Source organism: Euleptes europaea, chromosome 1 (genome assembly GCF_029931775.1).
Source record: "Euleptes europaea isolate rEulEur1 chromosome 1, rEulEur1.hap1, whole genome shotgun sequence".
Classification (NCBI taxonomy): Eukaryota; Metazoa; Chordata; class Lepidosauria; order Squamata; family Sphaerodactylidae; genus Euleptes; species Euleptes europaea.
In genome coordinates this window covers 122,306,562-122,323,825 of record NC_079312.1, presented here as the reverse complement: position 1 = coordinate 122,323,825, position 17,264 = coordinate 122,306,562, and the positions used below count along the sequence as shown (strand labels likewise).

General features: G+C 46.0%; 1 protein-coding gene across 1 annotated transcript; it reads right to left on the bottom strand.

Annotated features, from left to right (window-relative positions):
- Positions 1 to 1,290: 1,290 nt before the first annotated feature.
- Positions 1,291 to 16,927, bottom strand: LOC130482921 (protein SCO1 homolog, mitochondrial). The gene is made up of 6 exons (XM_056855803.1): positions 16,772 to 16,927; positions 14,983 to 15,073; positions 13,998 to 14,195; positions 9,299 to 9,391; positions 9,051 to 9,166; positions 1,291 to 1,458 (listed from the first exon to the last, which is right to left on the bottom strand). The coding sequence occupies exons 1-6, from the start codon at positions 16,925 to 16,927 to the stop codon at positions 1,327 to 1,329; spliced, it is 786 nt and encodes a 261-aa protein (XP_056711781.1). The 3' UTR covers positions 1,291 to 1,326.
- Between the last annotated feature and the right edge of the window lie 337 nt (positions 16,928 to 17,264).

Sequence of the window (17,264 nt, the reverse complement as noted above, 5' to 3'; positions counted from 1 at the left end):
GACACATACGTGCAATGAAAAGAAGGGGAAAAGAGCTGCGTCTGCATAGAATGCTTAACAGCTGAGAATGAAGGTTAAATTCTACAGTCACAAAAGCACTTGGTGCAAATTGACCCAAGGAAATTCTTAGTGGACACTTGGCAAAAAAAAAGGCAAAGTCTCCTTTAATCTACCAGGCATCTCAGAAGCAGAGAAGATATTTCATCTCCACGGGAATCTTCTTATATTACAGTGTGTCTTCCTGATGAAACCCTGCTACATTCCAAAGGAACAACCCCTTTTCAGACACAGGCTGTTTAAAACAGAGAAATGAATGCAGGCCAAGCACTCAGGGAGGAGGGGGCAAGGCAGCAGATGTACAGCAGCCTGCCACCGGTTTACCCAGATAAGTTCCTCCAATTACTCAAACGCTCTGAGAGATTTTTTGTCAACATGACCATTTGTTCACGATGAACATGATAGCGTGCATTCTGCATCCTATAGCGAAGGAGCAGGCCAACAAGCATTCACACCTCTTCGGAGCCAGTCTAGCTCACTTTTTTGTTCATGCGTATTTGTGGCCCATTGAGTGCAGTTGGGTACTGGGCATTCCTCTGTCATCAGTAGATTAAGCTTGCCTGGCATATTTAGAATAATATACTTAGGCTCTGCAGACACTGATTTTTTTCTCCGTCAATGGAATATAGGCCAACTCAGAAGGCACTGGAGACAGACAAGTCATGCTTTTAAGAACAAAATTTACTTTACCCAACGTGAGATTTAAAAGAGCACAGGTTCTAGGTTTCTCCCACTTTATTTCATCACCTGCACAGTGAATGCAATTTGTAACTTGTTGTATAAATGATCAATATTCTTTACATTCAATTGCCCTTTATCATGCTACTTAGCCTTCTACAGCCCTATGACACACCAATTCAAAAAGCCAACAAGACAGTCTGACTTGCCAGGTGCTGCAGAAGGCTGGTGCCGAAGAAGGCTGAAGTGCCTTTAGTCATGTTGGGGTTTGCCTTTTACTCCACGTGTGTCTTAAGAACACACACTACAAGGGTGGGGGAAGATTCCAAGGCTTCAGTGACCAACATTTAGAAGCCTTTCAGAGGAAACAGTGTTGTTACGGCCCCTCTCAACTTCAACAAATGTAAATTTAAGGCATGTTCAAAGAAAAGCATTCTTCCACATAGGCTCCTTATTTAGTCCAGGTTAAAGCCTTAACCTGCGGGCATAACCTTTGTGGCAAGTTCAAGCCCATCAGGTAAGTGCCAAACAATCTGCCTGCAGAGCTCTTGCTTCCACTTGCTTGCCTTGTAGCCAAAAACTTCCTGTCCCTTAGCTTGGCTTATACTGTCTCATGTGCCCAGCGATTGAAGCTGCAATCTCAGAATGCTTCTTGTTTTGGCCGAAGTAATCGACGAAGCCCCCATCTGGCCCGACGAGATACATTATGATGGTGTGATCCACCTGCAAAAGAACACAGAGGACAAACTGAGAGGATACTCAGCAGCAAGTCAGCCCCAGCTCTTGATTTCTTAACGGTCTTGATACACAGTAGAGGAGCATCTCAGACATGATGGTTCTTTATCAGAAAAAATGCAAGGACATAAAACTGATCTATCTATCTATCTATCTATCTATCTATCTATCTATCTATCTACCTACCTACCTACCTACCTACCAACCAACCTACCTACCATGAAAGCAGTCAAACCCTGCAGAAGACAGAAACCCCACGGGGCTATTTTTTGTGTGTGCAAAACTGGCTTGTTGAGGGAAAAACCAAGCATTTTCAAAGCCATCCTGATTTTAAATGGTCACTACAAATTCCCAGATGTGCAGGAGGGGTCCCTCCTGGACCACCGCACATGCACAAACCACATATGGGGGCATCTTATATTTACCTCTGTGCGTTAGTCCTACCTATCAAACAAAAGACTGGCTTAAAGTGGTCACTTCTCTGCCTAATTATACTATTATATACGATTGACTGCCTAATTATATAATTATATGAGCCAGCATGGTGTAGCGGTTAAGAGCGGTGGTTTGGAAAGGTAGACTCTGATCTGGTGAACCGGGTTTGATTCCCCACTCCTCCACATCAGCGGCAGAGGCTAATCTGGTGAACTGGATTTGTTTCCCCACTCCTTCACATGAAGCCAGCTGGGTGACCTTGGGCTAGTCACACTCTCTCAGTCCCACCTACCTCACAGGGTTTCTGTTGTGAGGAAGGGAAGGTGATTGTAAGCCAGTTTGATTCTTCCTTAAGTGGTAGAGAAAGTCAACATATAAAAACCAACTCTTCTTCTTCTTCTTCTAGGAAACCCTTGAGGGAATACTATCCCTCCCACTTTAGTTCACTGGCTGCTTCCTGGAAATCTCCTTCTGGAAGGAGGACTATGCAAGACCTCTTTTTGCCATCCTCAACAGCATAGGGAGAACTCTTGCTCTTAATTTGATGGAAATGATAAAAGTTAATGTATAGAGGCCCCTGCTAGCATTGCTCAAATGAGGAACAAGATCGCCACAGTATAAGGGGCGGGGGGAAAGAAGGCAACCTTTTTAGTTACTGTTTAGCCAGCATTGCATGAATGTCTGATTCATATCAGTTCTTCATCGCCATAATATCAATGGGATGGCCTGACTGCATTTTAGAAATGCAGTTGAGTTCAAAGCTCACCCTTTTGGATGACTTCGCTTTAAAACAGGTAAGATCTAATCACCAGAAAACGAAACAGGAAACAGTAGGTTGGACAATCAGGGAAAACCATGCGCCATTTGTTCTCTGGCTCCCCCTCCTGGCAAAAGTGCTAATGATTGCCAATTTTAAGATTAAGAACACTCCACATAAAGCTCCTAGAGAACTCTCTGGCAAGGAAAGGTGGCTGAGGATAAGAGCTTTTCTACCTGGGCTTGCCACATCACAACGTTATGGCCCATTCAAGGAAAGTTAATGTGCAAAGCAACACTTCGAGTTAATGTGCAAAGCAACACCTTGAGCAGAAATACCTCAAAAGGCACCTGTGCCAACCTATGCAGTTTTTTTTTTTTATTTACTTCGGTTATGGTCCTCCTTTCTTGCTGCAACTCAATGTGGAATACACAATTGACAATAATACATACAAACAATGCAATAGGAATGGATTGCAAATTCAAAGAACAGTGATAGTTTCTCTGGGCCCAAATGAACACAGACACCTTGGCAAGTGCTGCCCAGCACACTCATCGCGGGAGACCTCCAAACTTAAGCACACCACCAGTTGCAGAAACTCTGCAGTCTTACGTATAACGCTCTCTTATCATGAACGGAGCCTTGGCTTACCTGTGAGGGCTCCTTCTTCTCTGAGGGAAGAGGACATCTTATAAGCGGGTGTTTCCGTTCCAATGCTCAGGGATAGGCAGGTTCTTCAATTTTTTTTTTAAACTTCCTGTCCCACGCCGGAAACGCCCTCCCAGTTCGAGGACTTCGAGAGTAGAAGAAGAGGACAGAAAAAACAAATAAAACATATAATGCAATACAGGTAACAAGCGTCCAAAAAACCGACGCTGACAAGGATGATTAACGATTGCATAACTGGGATCAACAATTACAACATGAAATGTTATAAACTCGGGGGAGAACATCAGGTAAGGAGTGAATGGCTGCAGTGGCGAACTGCTTCGATTTATTTCTCTTGGTGCTTGACTGGCGCTGTGTCTTCGCCCTGGGCGGGCAAGATGTCCTCTTCCCTCAGAGAAGAAGGAGCCCTCACAGGTAAGCCAAGGTTCTGTTCTCTCTCTGAGGATCAGAGGACATCTTATAAGCGGGATGTTCAAGAGCTGTTACTTCTGGGTGGGGTCAAGCATCATTCGCCACCTGCCAAAGCACTCTCCTTCCAAACGAGGCATCTGCAGAGGAGTAAGCGTCGATTCTGTAGTGCCTAACGAAGGTAGACGAGGTCGTCCAGGTAGCTGCTTTACATATCTCTTCCACCAAAGCTTGAGTGTCAAAGGCCGCGGAGGTAGATGCACTTCGCACTGAGTGGGCTGTTATTCCCTGTGGACAGGGGATGCACGCGTGTTGATAACAGAGTTGTATACATTGCTTGATACATCTGCTTATTGAAGGGTTTGACATTTTGAGACCCTTGTTTGGAGGAGATATGAATATGAAGAGCGCCTCCGATCGCCTGAAGGACTTAGTGCGTCTCAGATAAATTCTCAATGCTCTTCTAACATCTAAGGTATACCAATTTTTCTCTTTTGGGTGACTCAGATTTGGACAGAAAGATGGTAAAACCAGCTCTTGCTGTTTGTGAAAGGTGGTATTCACTTTTGGTATGAAGGTCGGGTCCGGACGAAGAACAACTTTGTCTGCGTGAAAAACACAGAGGCTGTCTCTTGATGATAGAGCCCTCAATTCCGAAACTCTTCTGGCAGAAGTCACCGCAACCAAGAAGAGTACCTTCATGCGCAGAAAGGACAAGGGTACGTCCCTTAATGGCTCGAAGGGTGACTGCATCAAGGCCTTCAACACCACATTTAAGCACCATGTGGGAAATCTATGTAGCGTCGGAGGCGACAAGTAGGAGACCCCCTTTAGGAAAGTGACGATGTGTGGATGACGGGTGGTGACGTATCCGTCAAGGTGCGTAATTACAGTGGCTTTGGCTGCCACCTGATGATGTAAAGTGGATGCTTTTAAGTGTTGATTCAGACCGTCCTGTAGGAAATGAAGTAGGCTTGCCGTTGAAATATTTAGTGGATCCCGATGTTTCCTGTCACACCAACGGACGAAGGCTTTCCACGTAAAATTATAAATTCGTTTGGTTGATAATTTTCTACCTTCCAGCATAGTTGCTACCACCTCCGTGGAATACCCCAGGTTCAATATCCGTTGCCTTTCAAGTCCCAGGCGGTCAGTTTTAGCCACGCTGGGTCCGGATGTAAGATGGGCCCTTGATGTAGAAGGTCCTCTGTTACCGGTAATTCCCATGGTTGTCAGGTAGATAGCTCTTTTAGAGCCGGGAACCAAGGACGCCTGGGCCAATGGGGCGCGATCAAAACCACGTGGGCCATTTCCTTCCGAATCTTCCTGAGAACTTTGGGTAATATCGGAAGCGGTGGAAAGGTGTAGAGCTTCTCCTTCGGCCAAGGAGACTCCAGGGCATCCACTCCTTCTGCCTCGGGGTCCAAGAACCTTGAGAAGAACCTTCTGAGCTGTCGGTTCTGTGATGTGGTGAAAAGATCCACTGTCGGACTCCCGAATCTCATGTGGACGAGAAGAAAAACGTCCCTGTTCAAGGCCCACTCTCCTTCGCCCACCTGCTGCCTGCTCAGCCAGTCGGCTTGTTGGTTTAGAACACCCTGGATGTGTTCTGCTTTTAGGGAAGCAAGATGCTTTTCCGCCCAATTGAGGATTCTTAAGGATTCCGTGTGGAGGGAGGAGGAACGAGACCCTCCTTGTTTGTTTAGATGAGCTTTGGTGGATACGTTGTCTGTTCTCACCAAAATATGCTGACCTTCGATTAGTGGTTGGAATTTGAGGAGGGCTTTGTGGACAGCAGTCAACTCCAGCTTGTTGATGTGCAAGTGAGTTTCTGACCGAGACCACTGGCCCTGGGCGAAATGGTTCTGTAGGGTGGCCCCCCAACCCCGCAGACTGGCATCTGTGAATAGCTGAACCGATGAGTCCGTAATGTAGGGTAGACCTCTGGACAAGTTGGTCTTCTTGGTCCACCACAAAAGACTGTCCTTGACTTGCGGTGTAAGCAGAAGTCGCGGATTCTTTTTTTGAATTATCTGCATTTGGAAGGGTTTTAAGAACCATTGAAGGACCCTCATGTGTAGTCGTGTCCACGGGACCAGGTCTATGCAGGCCACCATAAGTCCTTGGAGTCTGACCAAGGTTGAAAGGCCCATTGATTTTGATGCTCTGGTAGTCTTGGTCAAGGTCTGTAAGGTAGTCATTTTGTTCCTTGGGAGAAACAATTTGTTCTGCACCGTGTCTATTATTGCGCCTAGATGATGAATCGTCTGTGAAGGTGTGGTAAGGCTCTTGGCCATGTTGACAATGAAGCTGTGTTGGGCCAGTGTTGTGATGACCGTCTCCGTGTGCTATCTCGCTGGCCATTCTGATGGGGCACTCACCAAGATGTCGTCGAGATAGGGGAAAGATGTGAATCCCCTGTTCTCTCAGAATCTCCACGAGGTTGACAAGGACCTTGGAGAAGACTCTCAGAGCTGCAGTCAGTCCGAAGGGTAATGCTCGGAATTGTAGGTGTAGTTTGCCGTGAGTGAAGCGAAGGTACTTGCGATGGGACGGGTGTATCATGATGTGTAGATACGCTTCGGTCAAATCTAAGGATGTCAGGTACGCTTGTGGACGAAGGGCTTCCACTATGGACCGGAGAGTTTCCATCCTGAAATGTTTTTGTGGACAAAGCGATTGAGGAATTTTAGATCCAGAATGGCTCTCTAGTCTCCGTTTCTTTTTGGCACTGTGAAAAAGAAGGAGTAAACCCCGGTGTGCAGCTCCAATTCTGGAACGTGTTCTATGGCTTGGATGTCCAACAAGTGTTGGATGGCCCTTTGCGGCCGCAGCACCTTATCTTGATTGCGCGACACAGGAGAAATCAGAAAGCGATTTGGGGGAATTTTGTGAAATTCTATTCTGTAACCTTGGCAGATCAGTTGACGTGACCATTTGTCTGTTGTTGAGGAGGCCCACACCTTGGTGGAGAGGTGTAGACGCCCCCCCACAGGAGGCAAACTGGAGTCATTGTTTTCCCTGTTTGTCTCCAAATCTTGCAGATTTGTCCATTCCCTGTCCACTAAACTGACTGCCCCTGCCAAATCTGGGTCCCCTCTTGAAGGAACCCAGTCCGGAATTCCAAGAGGATCTTCTTCCGTCTGGTCTGGGACGTGCCATGAAGTGGGATGTTCGAAAGGGACAAAAGGAGTGCGAGAAGGATGGCTTCCCCTCCTTCTTAATGTACTTGGGCAAGGCCTTTTTCTTGTCCTTGGTTTTCACAAGGATGTCATCTAGTTTTGGTCCGAATAATCGCTGACCTTCAAATGGGTATCCGAGGAGTATAGCCTTTGAACCACAGTCAGCTGACCAGGATCTGATCCAAGCAGCCCTCCTGACTGCAGAGGACGCCGCTAAGGACCTGGCTGAGAAGGACAAGGAATCCAGCGTGGCATCAGCCATGAAATTGGAGGCCTTTAAAAGGCATTTAAGGCCATCCAAAATTATTTTATTGCCTGGAGGAAGTAATTCAATAATTTTCCTGATCCACGTGATGCTGGCCCTAGCCACTAGAGCAGATGTAGCTGATGCCTGGATGGATAGGGCGGCAGCTTCGTGTGCCTTCTTAGCAGCGTAATCAATCTTCCTATCCAGAGGATCTTTAATGCTACCAGCTCCATCCTCTGAAATTAGGCCTGAGGACTGGAGATCCGTTACAGGGGCTTCCACCAAAGGCACCTGCAATAGTGACATGGCCCGAGGTTCCAAAGCATACAATTTCTTGACAGAGGCTGGTATTTGCTTACTAGACATTGGTTTCTGCCATTCTGATCTAACCAGGTCCTCAAAATATTCTGGAAAGGGAACTGAACAAGGCTTGGATTGCAATCTAGTAAAAAACTCCTTTGAGCCCCTGAATTTAGCCTTGCACTTAATAGCCTCGGTGTCTTCATCCTCGTGAAGGTCCAGGGCTGACATAACCTTACACAGGAAAGCTTGATAATCCTCCCCAGCAAATAAGCGTGGATGAGGGTCCTGGCCTTGCTCTCCCCCTTCCCTCTCGTCTTCAGATGAGAATTCCCCTTCTTCTCTCTCCTCCTCTTCTCCAGAAGAAGGATCCTGAGAAGTGGTTTTAGAAAGGTGAGATGGGTTTGCCTTTCTAGCCGCCTTAGTTGGCCAGGCAGAGCTGGGACCTTGGGCTGGAGGCTCTAACTGCACTGAGCTTCTGGAGGGAGAGGAGGCCCTGGAACTGGATGGGCCCCTGGAAGACATCTCGCCCAGCAGGGCAAATTCCTCGCGCAGAGCCCTGCACATCAATTCCAACATTCCCTGTTCACTTGCCCCCCCCTCCCGCCGTTAAAAGGGAAAGAGAGGATTGCACTGTACCAGATTCGACGCCCGTAGCAGAGCTTCCCGTGGAGCTGACATTACGGGCCGGTTGATCTCTCTCACCCTCGTCACCTTCTAGGGACGAACAGGGAGGTTCGGCGGCCATTTTGTCTGTGCGCGGTTGTTTCGCGCCGCTTTTCTCTCCCTCGGCGTCCGCTTGCTTTCGCTTGTGCCACGTTGTTGCCACCGCCACCCCTTGCTGCAGCTTTGCTTTTCCTTCGCTCGCCCCCGTCATTTTGTTACGGCGGGAAGGCAGGAGCTCAGTAGAGACCGCCTCGTCTCCCGACAGGAGCTCTTCTCCGGACAACTCCTCGCTTGCCACCATTTTCCTCCGTGAGGGGAACAAATGGATAGGCACAAAAGGAAAGATCGGGGTAAGACGAAGACGGTCGGGGGGACACAGACTAGAACTAGGATCGTCTGGGTTAGCAGAGGAAAGACTGGTGAAGGTAGGAAAAAGGTTTTAAATTTTAAAGCGTAGCTGAGGAGCTCGCTATGAAGCTGCTCTTCCCTCTGAGGCAGGAATATAACTGGGAGGGCGTTTCTGGGCGTAGGACAGGAAGTTAAAAAAAAATTGAAGAACCTGCCTATCCCTGAGCATAGGAACAGAAACACCCGCTTATAAGATGTCCTCTGATCCTCAGAGAGAGAACAAGCAATATCCATTCTTGGTAAGCCACCTTCAGCAGCCTGTCTGGAGAGGCAGCACAGAAATTTTCTGAATGAGCAAACATTAATTCCCATTAATACCTTCCCACCCGCCTAATAGCTTTGCTGCCCTTCATTTTAGCACAGCCTCCTCAATACCTTACTATCATTCTGCCTCTGTGCTCTTTGGCTGTTCCATCAATTTCCCAAACCCCAGAACTTACCTTCACAAAGCCCCCTCTCTCCAGCATTACCCACCTCTGATATAACTTTGAAAATTACATGCACTTACTATATAATCGTTATCTTCATCTTTTGGCCCAGGGCTGTAATAGACACGGTAGGTTCGAGCTACCTGATCAATCTGCTCTTTGGTACCCGTCAATCCCACCAACTTCGGTGAAAACTCTTGAATTTAGGGGGAAAAAATAGAGCTGGCGTTAGAGGAATCAAATGATGCTCTTCCATTGCTGCAGCTAATCTGGGCATACGGTTACAAGGTAAAGATGTACAATACCAGGTAAGGAGACTAAGCAGTACCTTTAACATATCTGGCAATGGCTTCTTTGGTGTCTCTCTCCGGATCAATGCTGATAAAGAGAGGGGTGACGTTTGGCAGAGATGGGATGCGATCTATCAACCAAAAACATTGTAATTAATACCTCTGCTGATCAGTCCCAAGGCCTCTTCTCAGCTCTGTACTCAACACCACAGTCTGCACTCTTGTGGAATACCACTGGGGGGGATGTGACAAAATGCAAGGGATTTTCTAAGCATTTTGAGTCAGGGTGATTCTCCAGACCCCAGTTTGGAAGACTGGAGTTCAGTCCTGGGGTGGCGTGCTCCCTCCTCACCTTTGCAAACCTTTCTTTTCAGTTTCCTTTTTAGCTCAAGCCCTAGCTTCCCTTGATTCCTGAATTAATAGACAGTGGTTAGTTCTCTCTCTTACAAAGAACTGAAGGCAATGATTTGAAGTGGGCTTCCGGTTCTGGTTTGGAGGGAAAGGGCAAGCTACAATCTCAGCTCAACAGTCTTGCAAAACCATGGTTTAATTACAATTAACCGTGGCTACTGTGACGATTGAGACCTGAATCTCAATGGGCAAGACAGACTATAAATGAAATTACTATAAAAATAAAAGGGCTACTTCAGTAACTATGGATAGTTAGGGGGTACATCAAACTGGAACCGGAACCTATGGTTTGCAGTTGGTTGACTAATCACAGTTAGTTTAACTGTGATTTCATATGACATATAAACATGAACAGCCTGGAGCTGCCCTAACTGCAATGTAAACTGGGATACCAGGCAGGTCTTTCTGCCGGGTGTGAGAGGAAAAGGATATGAACTCAGGATTTGTTGAAGCAAACCACGATCTGTGAGCCAAATGCCGATTGCCACAAGCTGACCTTAGCTACAATAAAGCAGGTTTTACATTATAACTGAACTGAACCCACATTTGCCAATTTGGATGTCACAAAGAACCACAGCTGAAACAAAAATTGAAAGGGAAAGGGGGAGGGGAATGCATAAGGTTCTCAACAGGCTGGGGGGGGGAATGGCCTGCCCCTTTCATAGAGACTTAATGTGTAGAAATGGGCAGCTGAAGGTTTTCAAGGCACAAGGTTAAACAACATCACCCGGTAATCCTACTTTTTTTTTGCCGTCAAGTCTCAGCTGACTTATGGAGACCCCACAGGGTTTTCAAGGCAAGAGAAGTTCGGAGGTGGTTTGCCATTGCCTGGCTCCACATCATGACCCCGGTGTTCCTTGGAGGTCTCCCATCAAAATACTAGCCAGGGTCAGGGGTGAGAGTGTGTGATTGGCCCGAGGTCACCCAGCAAGCTGCCATGGTGCAAGTAGGCCTCTATTAAAGGGACAGGACTTTTTTTTCTCTAGGTAGTTGGCAACCCCAGGAGTGTGAAAGCCTGGTCTTGAACTAGGCCAATGTTAGTTCCAATGCATGTTGCACTTGTTTTAATACAGCTGTAAAAAACAACATGTACTCAGCACCAGAACAACAGAAAAGCCTCTAGAGACTAAACTAAATCTGCCCAGGTACTTAGGAACCATGATTAAAGTGTAGTGCACACTACAGTTTCACCCCTCTTCAGTTCTGAATGGAGCTACTCTAAGCATTCGAAAGAAGAATTTTTTCTTGACCTCTGAAGTTAAGACCAGAACTAAGATGGGCCACATCAATGGATTCACAGCCTTGTACAGATACAGAAAGAAGGGGGGGAAGATAAGATAAACTAAGATTTGTTACAAAAAAGCAGGATTTAGTCAAGGTAAAGGATTCCCCACTCTTCCACATGAAGACTGTTGGGTGACCTTGGGCCAGACACAGATCTCTCAGAACTCTCTCAGCCCATGCAGAAGCAGGGAATGGCAAACCACCTCCAAACATCTCTTGCCTTGAAAAACCTATGAGGTCACCGTAAGTCAGCTGTGACTTGATGGTACACACACACACAAGAGTTATGTAAGGAAATCAAAAGAGGGGTCCATGTTTCAGGATGGGGTTAGATGTACGTGCTGGGTATAAAACAGGTGAATGCCACTGTACGTACAACTAATTATACAAACTATGATAGAGCCCACTGAATTGCTAAGACTCATGAAACTCAATAGTGTGCCTTGTGGCAGATTACTACACAAAACCACAACCCACATAAGTTCTGGAGAACTCTTTTAAGACAGCAAGCAAGCCAATTTGCCTGTGTATCTGTACAAAGATTTTTAAAAGTTCGCTCAGATTTTTAACAGGCACTTGGCACAGTGGACACACCCTTTAGGTGCTCAGATTTTTTACTGGCTTCTAGTTCCCAGGCACAATTCAAAGTGATTTTATTGACTTTTAAAGCCCTGAAGTGTTCCACCTAGGGCTAATGTACATAAAGGATTACCTTATTCCATATGAATATGCCGTTCCCTGCGTGCCCCCCTCCACATTAGAAATGGCCGAGAGGCAAACAGATAAGGCTTTTTTGCTGCTGGTTTATGATATTTATAGTCTGCTTTTCTCACTGGGACTCAAGGCAGATTACACAGAATAAGTCAATACAATCAACAGGGTGGGACCATCCAACAGACAATGCAATAGCATTTGACTTGTAGAAATCTTAGCATCAGCCAGAGGTGAAGCAAAGCATAAGTATTAACATGACATGTTAAACAATACAAAAATTGCATAGTAGGAGACTACATAAAGCAATGGATAGTACAAACTATTCAAAGGGTTACAGTCTACAATCCCTAACCCTTTACCCCAAGCTTCTTTCTGAATCACAGTGTTAAAAGAGTTGATTTTTATATGCCAATTTTCTCTACCTTTAAGAAGACTCAAACTGGCTTACAACCTCCTTCCCTTCCTCTCCCCACTACAGATACCTTGTGAGGTAGTGAAGCTGAGAGAGCTCAAGGAGAACTGTGACTAGCCCAAGGTCACCCAGCTGGCTTCGTGTGTAGAGCTGTTAAAGTACAGCCCTATTTCCTATGCAGAAAGCCCTCTTGAACAATTTAGTTTTGCAGTTTTCAGAAAGTGAGGGAAGTGGAAGTCTTTCTCATTTCACCAGGCAGGCCATTCCATAAGGAGGAGGCAGCAACAAAGAACGCATGTGTACGGGCAGCTGTTGATTTTGCCCATTTGCAAGGCAGCACTGGCAAAAGGCCCTGCTCAGATGAGTGAAGCTCTGGTGCTAGAGCATTAGGGGAAGAGGTTGGTCCTGCAGCTATGAGGGACCAAGACCATGAAGGGCTTTGTATGTGATAGTCAGTAAGTACCTTGAACTGGGCCCAGTAACTGATAGGTTACTGGAGAGACGAGCACTCCATCTGGCCAAGCTGCAGTATTCTGCAGCAACTGGTGTCTCCAAATTGACACTGAGGGGAGACCTATGTAGAATGCATTAAATTGCATCCCATGTATGCATCCTAAGGGACACCTGTCAGGGATGCTTTAGGCTGATTCTATGTTCACCAAGCATCAATTTATAGGTGGCAAGCAAATCTAAATTCTCCTATTAAATAATAGGAGCAAGAAAATGTCAGCTTACATGTGTTTAAAACTTATTTTAAACCTGCTTATTTCAGTGTTGCTACCTTTATGGCTAGATAGAAATTCTGAAAAGAAGTGTAAAGGAATGCAATACACAACAATGGGAACTAGCACAAGATGACAGGCAGGGAGGAAGTAGCGACATGGGAAGGACGAAGGAAAAGGAGAGATTATTCAAGCACGCGTTTCTCTCTTTTAAGTGAGTGGGACAATGCCAGCCTGACCCACAGATTATCTGTAATTCTAATTTTACACTTTAAAAAAATCCCTGCAACCAGAAAGTTCAAAATCAGCTACTGGAATAATTAATGCAAGCTACTTATATCAGCAGAAATTCGTTGAAGCAGTATAGGTAATTTTTAAAAGTAAATATCTGGATTCCTACCTAGCCATATAGCTTGTGGAGCTATATGGCTAGATAGGAATGCATTTTAAAGGCCCAGCACAATGAAGGCATCACCACAAGAGGGCAGCAGCAACCTTTTGCTATGGGGAAATACAAAGCCTCTCAAAACATAACAAATACACGCACACTAGCCCTATTATGGCAACACAAATCTTTTGTTACGAATGGACACAGATTGCTTGATATGCTCATGTTTTACTACCCTTCTTCCTCCCATTCCATACAGAACATGACTGAAATACTTCAAACTCCAGTTTGCTGTGGCATTCTGAATACAAGCACCTGGACAAATGGGAGTTTGTTTCCCTACAAACCAAGATTCTAAACAGGAATGGTTTAGCTACCCAGTTTGAAGGCAAGAAACAAACTCCAAATTGCCCACCATCTGTGCCTGGATTTGACAGCAGTTTGATTTAAGGTTTCTGAATTCATGTTCAATTGTGTTCTAAGCAAGGGGAGTACTAAGAGGAAGGGAGCAAGCACGCTCAGCAAACAAGCCATGTTTCTGCCCTTCTCAAACACATACACACAAGTCTGTCATTACATTCAAATGCGACCAAACTTTGTACAAATCGTGCTCTCCACACTTACATACACACTTACATCTCCACTGTGGATATCTTACTGTATTCTTGCAAAGGAATTCGTACGCACGCAACAGAAAAATACGCAGTGATTACAGAACTTACAAAAATATAGCACAAATCAAATAAAATTCTGTTGCGTGAAAAGCTATTACAGGGAGAACTGAGGTTTCAGTTCAGCTTACTTACCAACTATGTCCACTGCTAGAATCATTTTTTCCAGCTCTTCAGGGCAGATGTCAGGGCAGTGTGTAAAACCGAAGTACATTAACACCCACTGGTCCAGATAGTCACGATCTGTCTTGGGTTGTCCCTCATGATCAATAAGTGAGAAAGGGCCACCTAACAATGGCTTTCCCAGCGCTCGTTTCCGCTCCTTCTCAAGCACTGAAAACAGAGAATGGGTGGTTATATGCTCACAGCTTCACTACAAATGGTACCTTAGAGTATTTCAAAACTAGCTATTACCACATACCTTTTGTTTTATTTTCTACAAAAATTTAGGTTGTACATGGGTGTGTGTGTTATACATTACTTTATTCTGGATAGTTCCATGTGCCATCTAGTCCAACCCCCTGATCCTGCATTAAGCAGGGGGTTGGACTAGATGGCCTGTACGGCCCCTTCCAACTCTATGATTCTCTACAAGCTGGAAATGGCAAGCAACTCTTAGAACATCAAAAGCAAAATACTGATAACAATGAAAAAAGTAGCATTACAAGTTCAGCTCGGAAATTAAAACTTTAAGCTATCAAAAACACTGAGAGATTCACATTAAGATAGGTTGCAAGTTCCAAAATTACAAGCGGTCTTAGATTCATTATTTCAAATAAGAACGTCTAAATATACAGATTATGCTGTCATCAAAACAGTTTTCTGGCTGCGTTTCACAGACTAACCTTGTACAAACGTGAAGGAATAACTATTATTAACAAATAACTACTAATAAAAAAATTAAGGTATTATTAAAATAAATATCTTATGTTCTTAAAATCTAAGAAAAGTATGAAGTTGCACTGCATTGTGGTACCAAATTCTTGAGCTTAACACATAGAGAACTATACTGCCGACAGCCACTCGTACAAATTCTCCCATATTTAGGAAGGAACACAACATTCCCACACCCATACAGCAAAGAGAATAGATTAAAAAAAAACTATTGTGGTACACATACTGTCTTCTTTTTCTTTCTTGAAATATTTCATTGCTGCAAACACTCCTCCACCAACAGCACAAGTAATTGCCAGAGATTTCCAAGTCACAGGCTACTGGGAAAAGAATCAGGAAGCACTTGTGTAAATAAACATTTTTTCTCAGACACTGTTTACTCACAAAAATTGTTGTTCTACCAATTGCTTTTAGAGACTCACTAATCATCTAACTTTTCCTCCAGTCCAAATTATACCTTTTCACTGTATGCAAATGCCTAATTTTCTGTTGCCTTTTACTCCCCTCCTCCCGCTTTCAGGGCCCAAATAGTGTACACAAGAGAGGGCCTTTTCAGTGCCAGCCCAATTATGGAACAACCTTCCCATAAAGGGAGATGCACCAGGCTCCCTCAGTTTCAATCTTTAGGGAGCACTTGAAAATGGTTTTATTTAGGAACGCATTTGGTTAAGTTTACTAGCGGTCCTGAATTGCAATTGGGTTTTTTTATCTATGCTGTAAGCCACGCTGAACTCTGCAAGGAAAAGGGGCAGCTAATAAACATTTTTAAATGTAATAAAAATATAGAGAGAAAGATAAACAGGTACACTTTAACAGGGTCCATCAGGCCTGTCTCGGTTGCCTTTACCTCAATATTGGCCGTGAAAGACATTTCAGAATGAAAGCAGCATTACATTTGCTACAGTTCAAGATGTGATACACATCTTGGTTTAGGAAGGGTGCCATAGGTCATTACACACTTCCACTGGGTCCAATGGACAAGCCCTACCACCACAAGGATAGTGCATTTGGCGCATTCGGCTACCACACCAACAAAAGGGCAAGAGGTGATTCAGGGTGCAGCAGCTCCTCCTGGATTAGAATTTGCTGTCCGAAGCCCCCAGAATTGGTATATGCTATTTATTATATAGCCAGTTTTAACGGCACCTATTTCGCCAACTACCTAGAGGGGGGGAAATGTCCTGTCTCTTTAATAGCGGTCTTGTGCCATGGAAGCTTGCTGGGTGACCTTGGGCCAGTCATACATTTTCAGCCCTGACCCTACCTAGTGTTTGGATGGGAGACCTTCAAGCCAGTTTTAACAGCACCGATTTCGCGGACTAGGATTTGCAAGCCCCAAGTTCGAAACCCCAGTCGTGCCATGGAAGTTTGCTGGGTGGCCCTGGGTACAGTCACACACTCTCAGCCCGGACCCTGGCTAGTATTTGAATGGGAGACCTCCAAGGAACACCAGGGTTGTGACGTGGAGGCAGGCAATGTAAATCCCCTCCAAACATCTCTTGCCTTGAAAACCCTATGGGGTCGCCATAAGTCAGCTGTGACTTGACGGAGGGTGGGGGGAGCCGGTTTTAAGTACGTCGATTTGGCTCAGGCATTGCTTTTCCGGCCCAAGTAAACGCACGGGAGGTTTTGCCGCTCTCTAATTGCACATTTTCCCCAGCCAAATGCTCAAAACTCAAAAATAAGCCCCCATACACAGTTCTGAGAATTCAGATGGGGGGAAATGTGCATCTAGAGAGCAGCCAATCCAAGGCAAAACCTCCCCTGCAGAAATGGCCTTGGCTTGGCCGCTCTCTAGATGCACATTTCCCCCCATCTGAATTCTCACAACTCAACAATAAGCCCCCAGGCAGAGTTGTGAGAATTCAGATGGGGGGAAATGTGCATCTAGAGAGCAGCAAAGCCAAGGCAAAACCTGGTGTGCGTTTTCGCCCTATAGTAAACGACTCCTTCGGCACTGGAAAGGGCACCGTCCGCCTTCCCTCATCCCCGAGCACCACCCAGCACTTGCTCACCCCAGGTTTGCTGGGGCCTTCCCGCGGCCTACTGCCCGGGGGCTCCGTGGCCAAGGAGCGGGCAGGATGACAGGAGCAAGCACAGCGCGGCGGGGCTCGCAGCAGCAGCAGCCGCCCTGCCAGCAGCCGCAAGGAGGGCCTGAATGAGGCGGCCATCTTTTCCCGCCGGCCTCGTGAAGCGGCCCTGCGCCTGCTGCGAAAGGCTCCGCTCCACTTCCGCCCCACTCTACGTCACTTCCTTTCCAGGGACGTCTCTTTCCCGTCTCCCTGTGCCTGCTGCGAAAGGCTCCGCTCCACTTCCGCCCCACTTACGTCACTTCCTTTCCAGGGACGTCTCTTTCCCGTCTCCCTGTGCCTGCTGCGAAAGGCTCGGCTCCACTTCCGCCCCACGTACGTCACTTCCTTTCCAGGAACGTCTTTTTCTCTTCTCCCTGTCGTAGAGATAGGAGAAACGAAAGACTGGCGACGCTCGTCGGTACGGCCCATGCTTCGG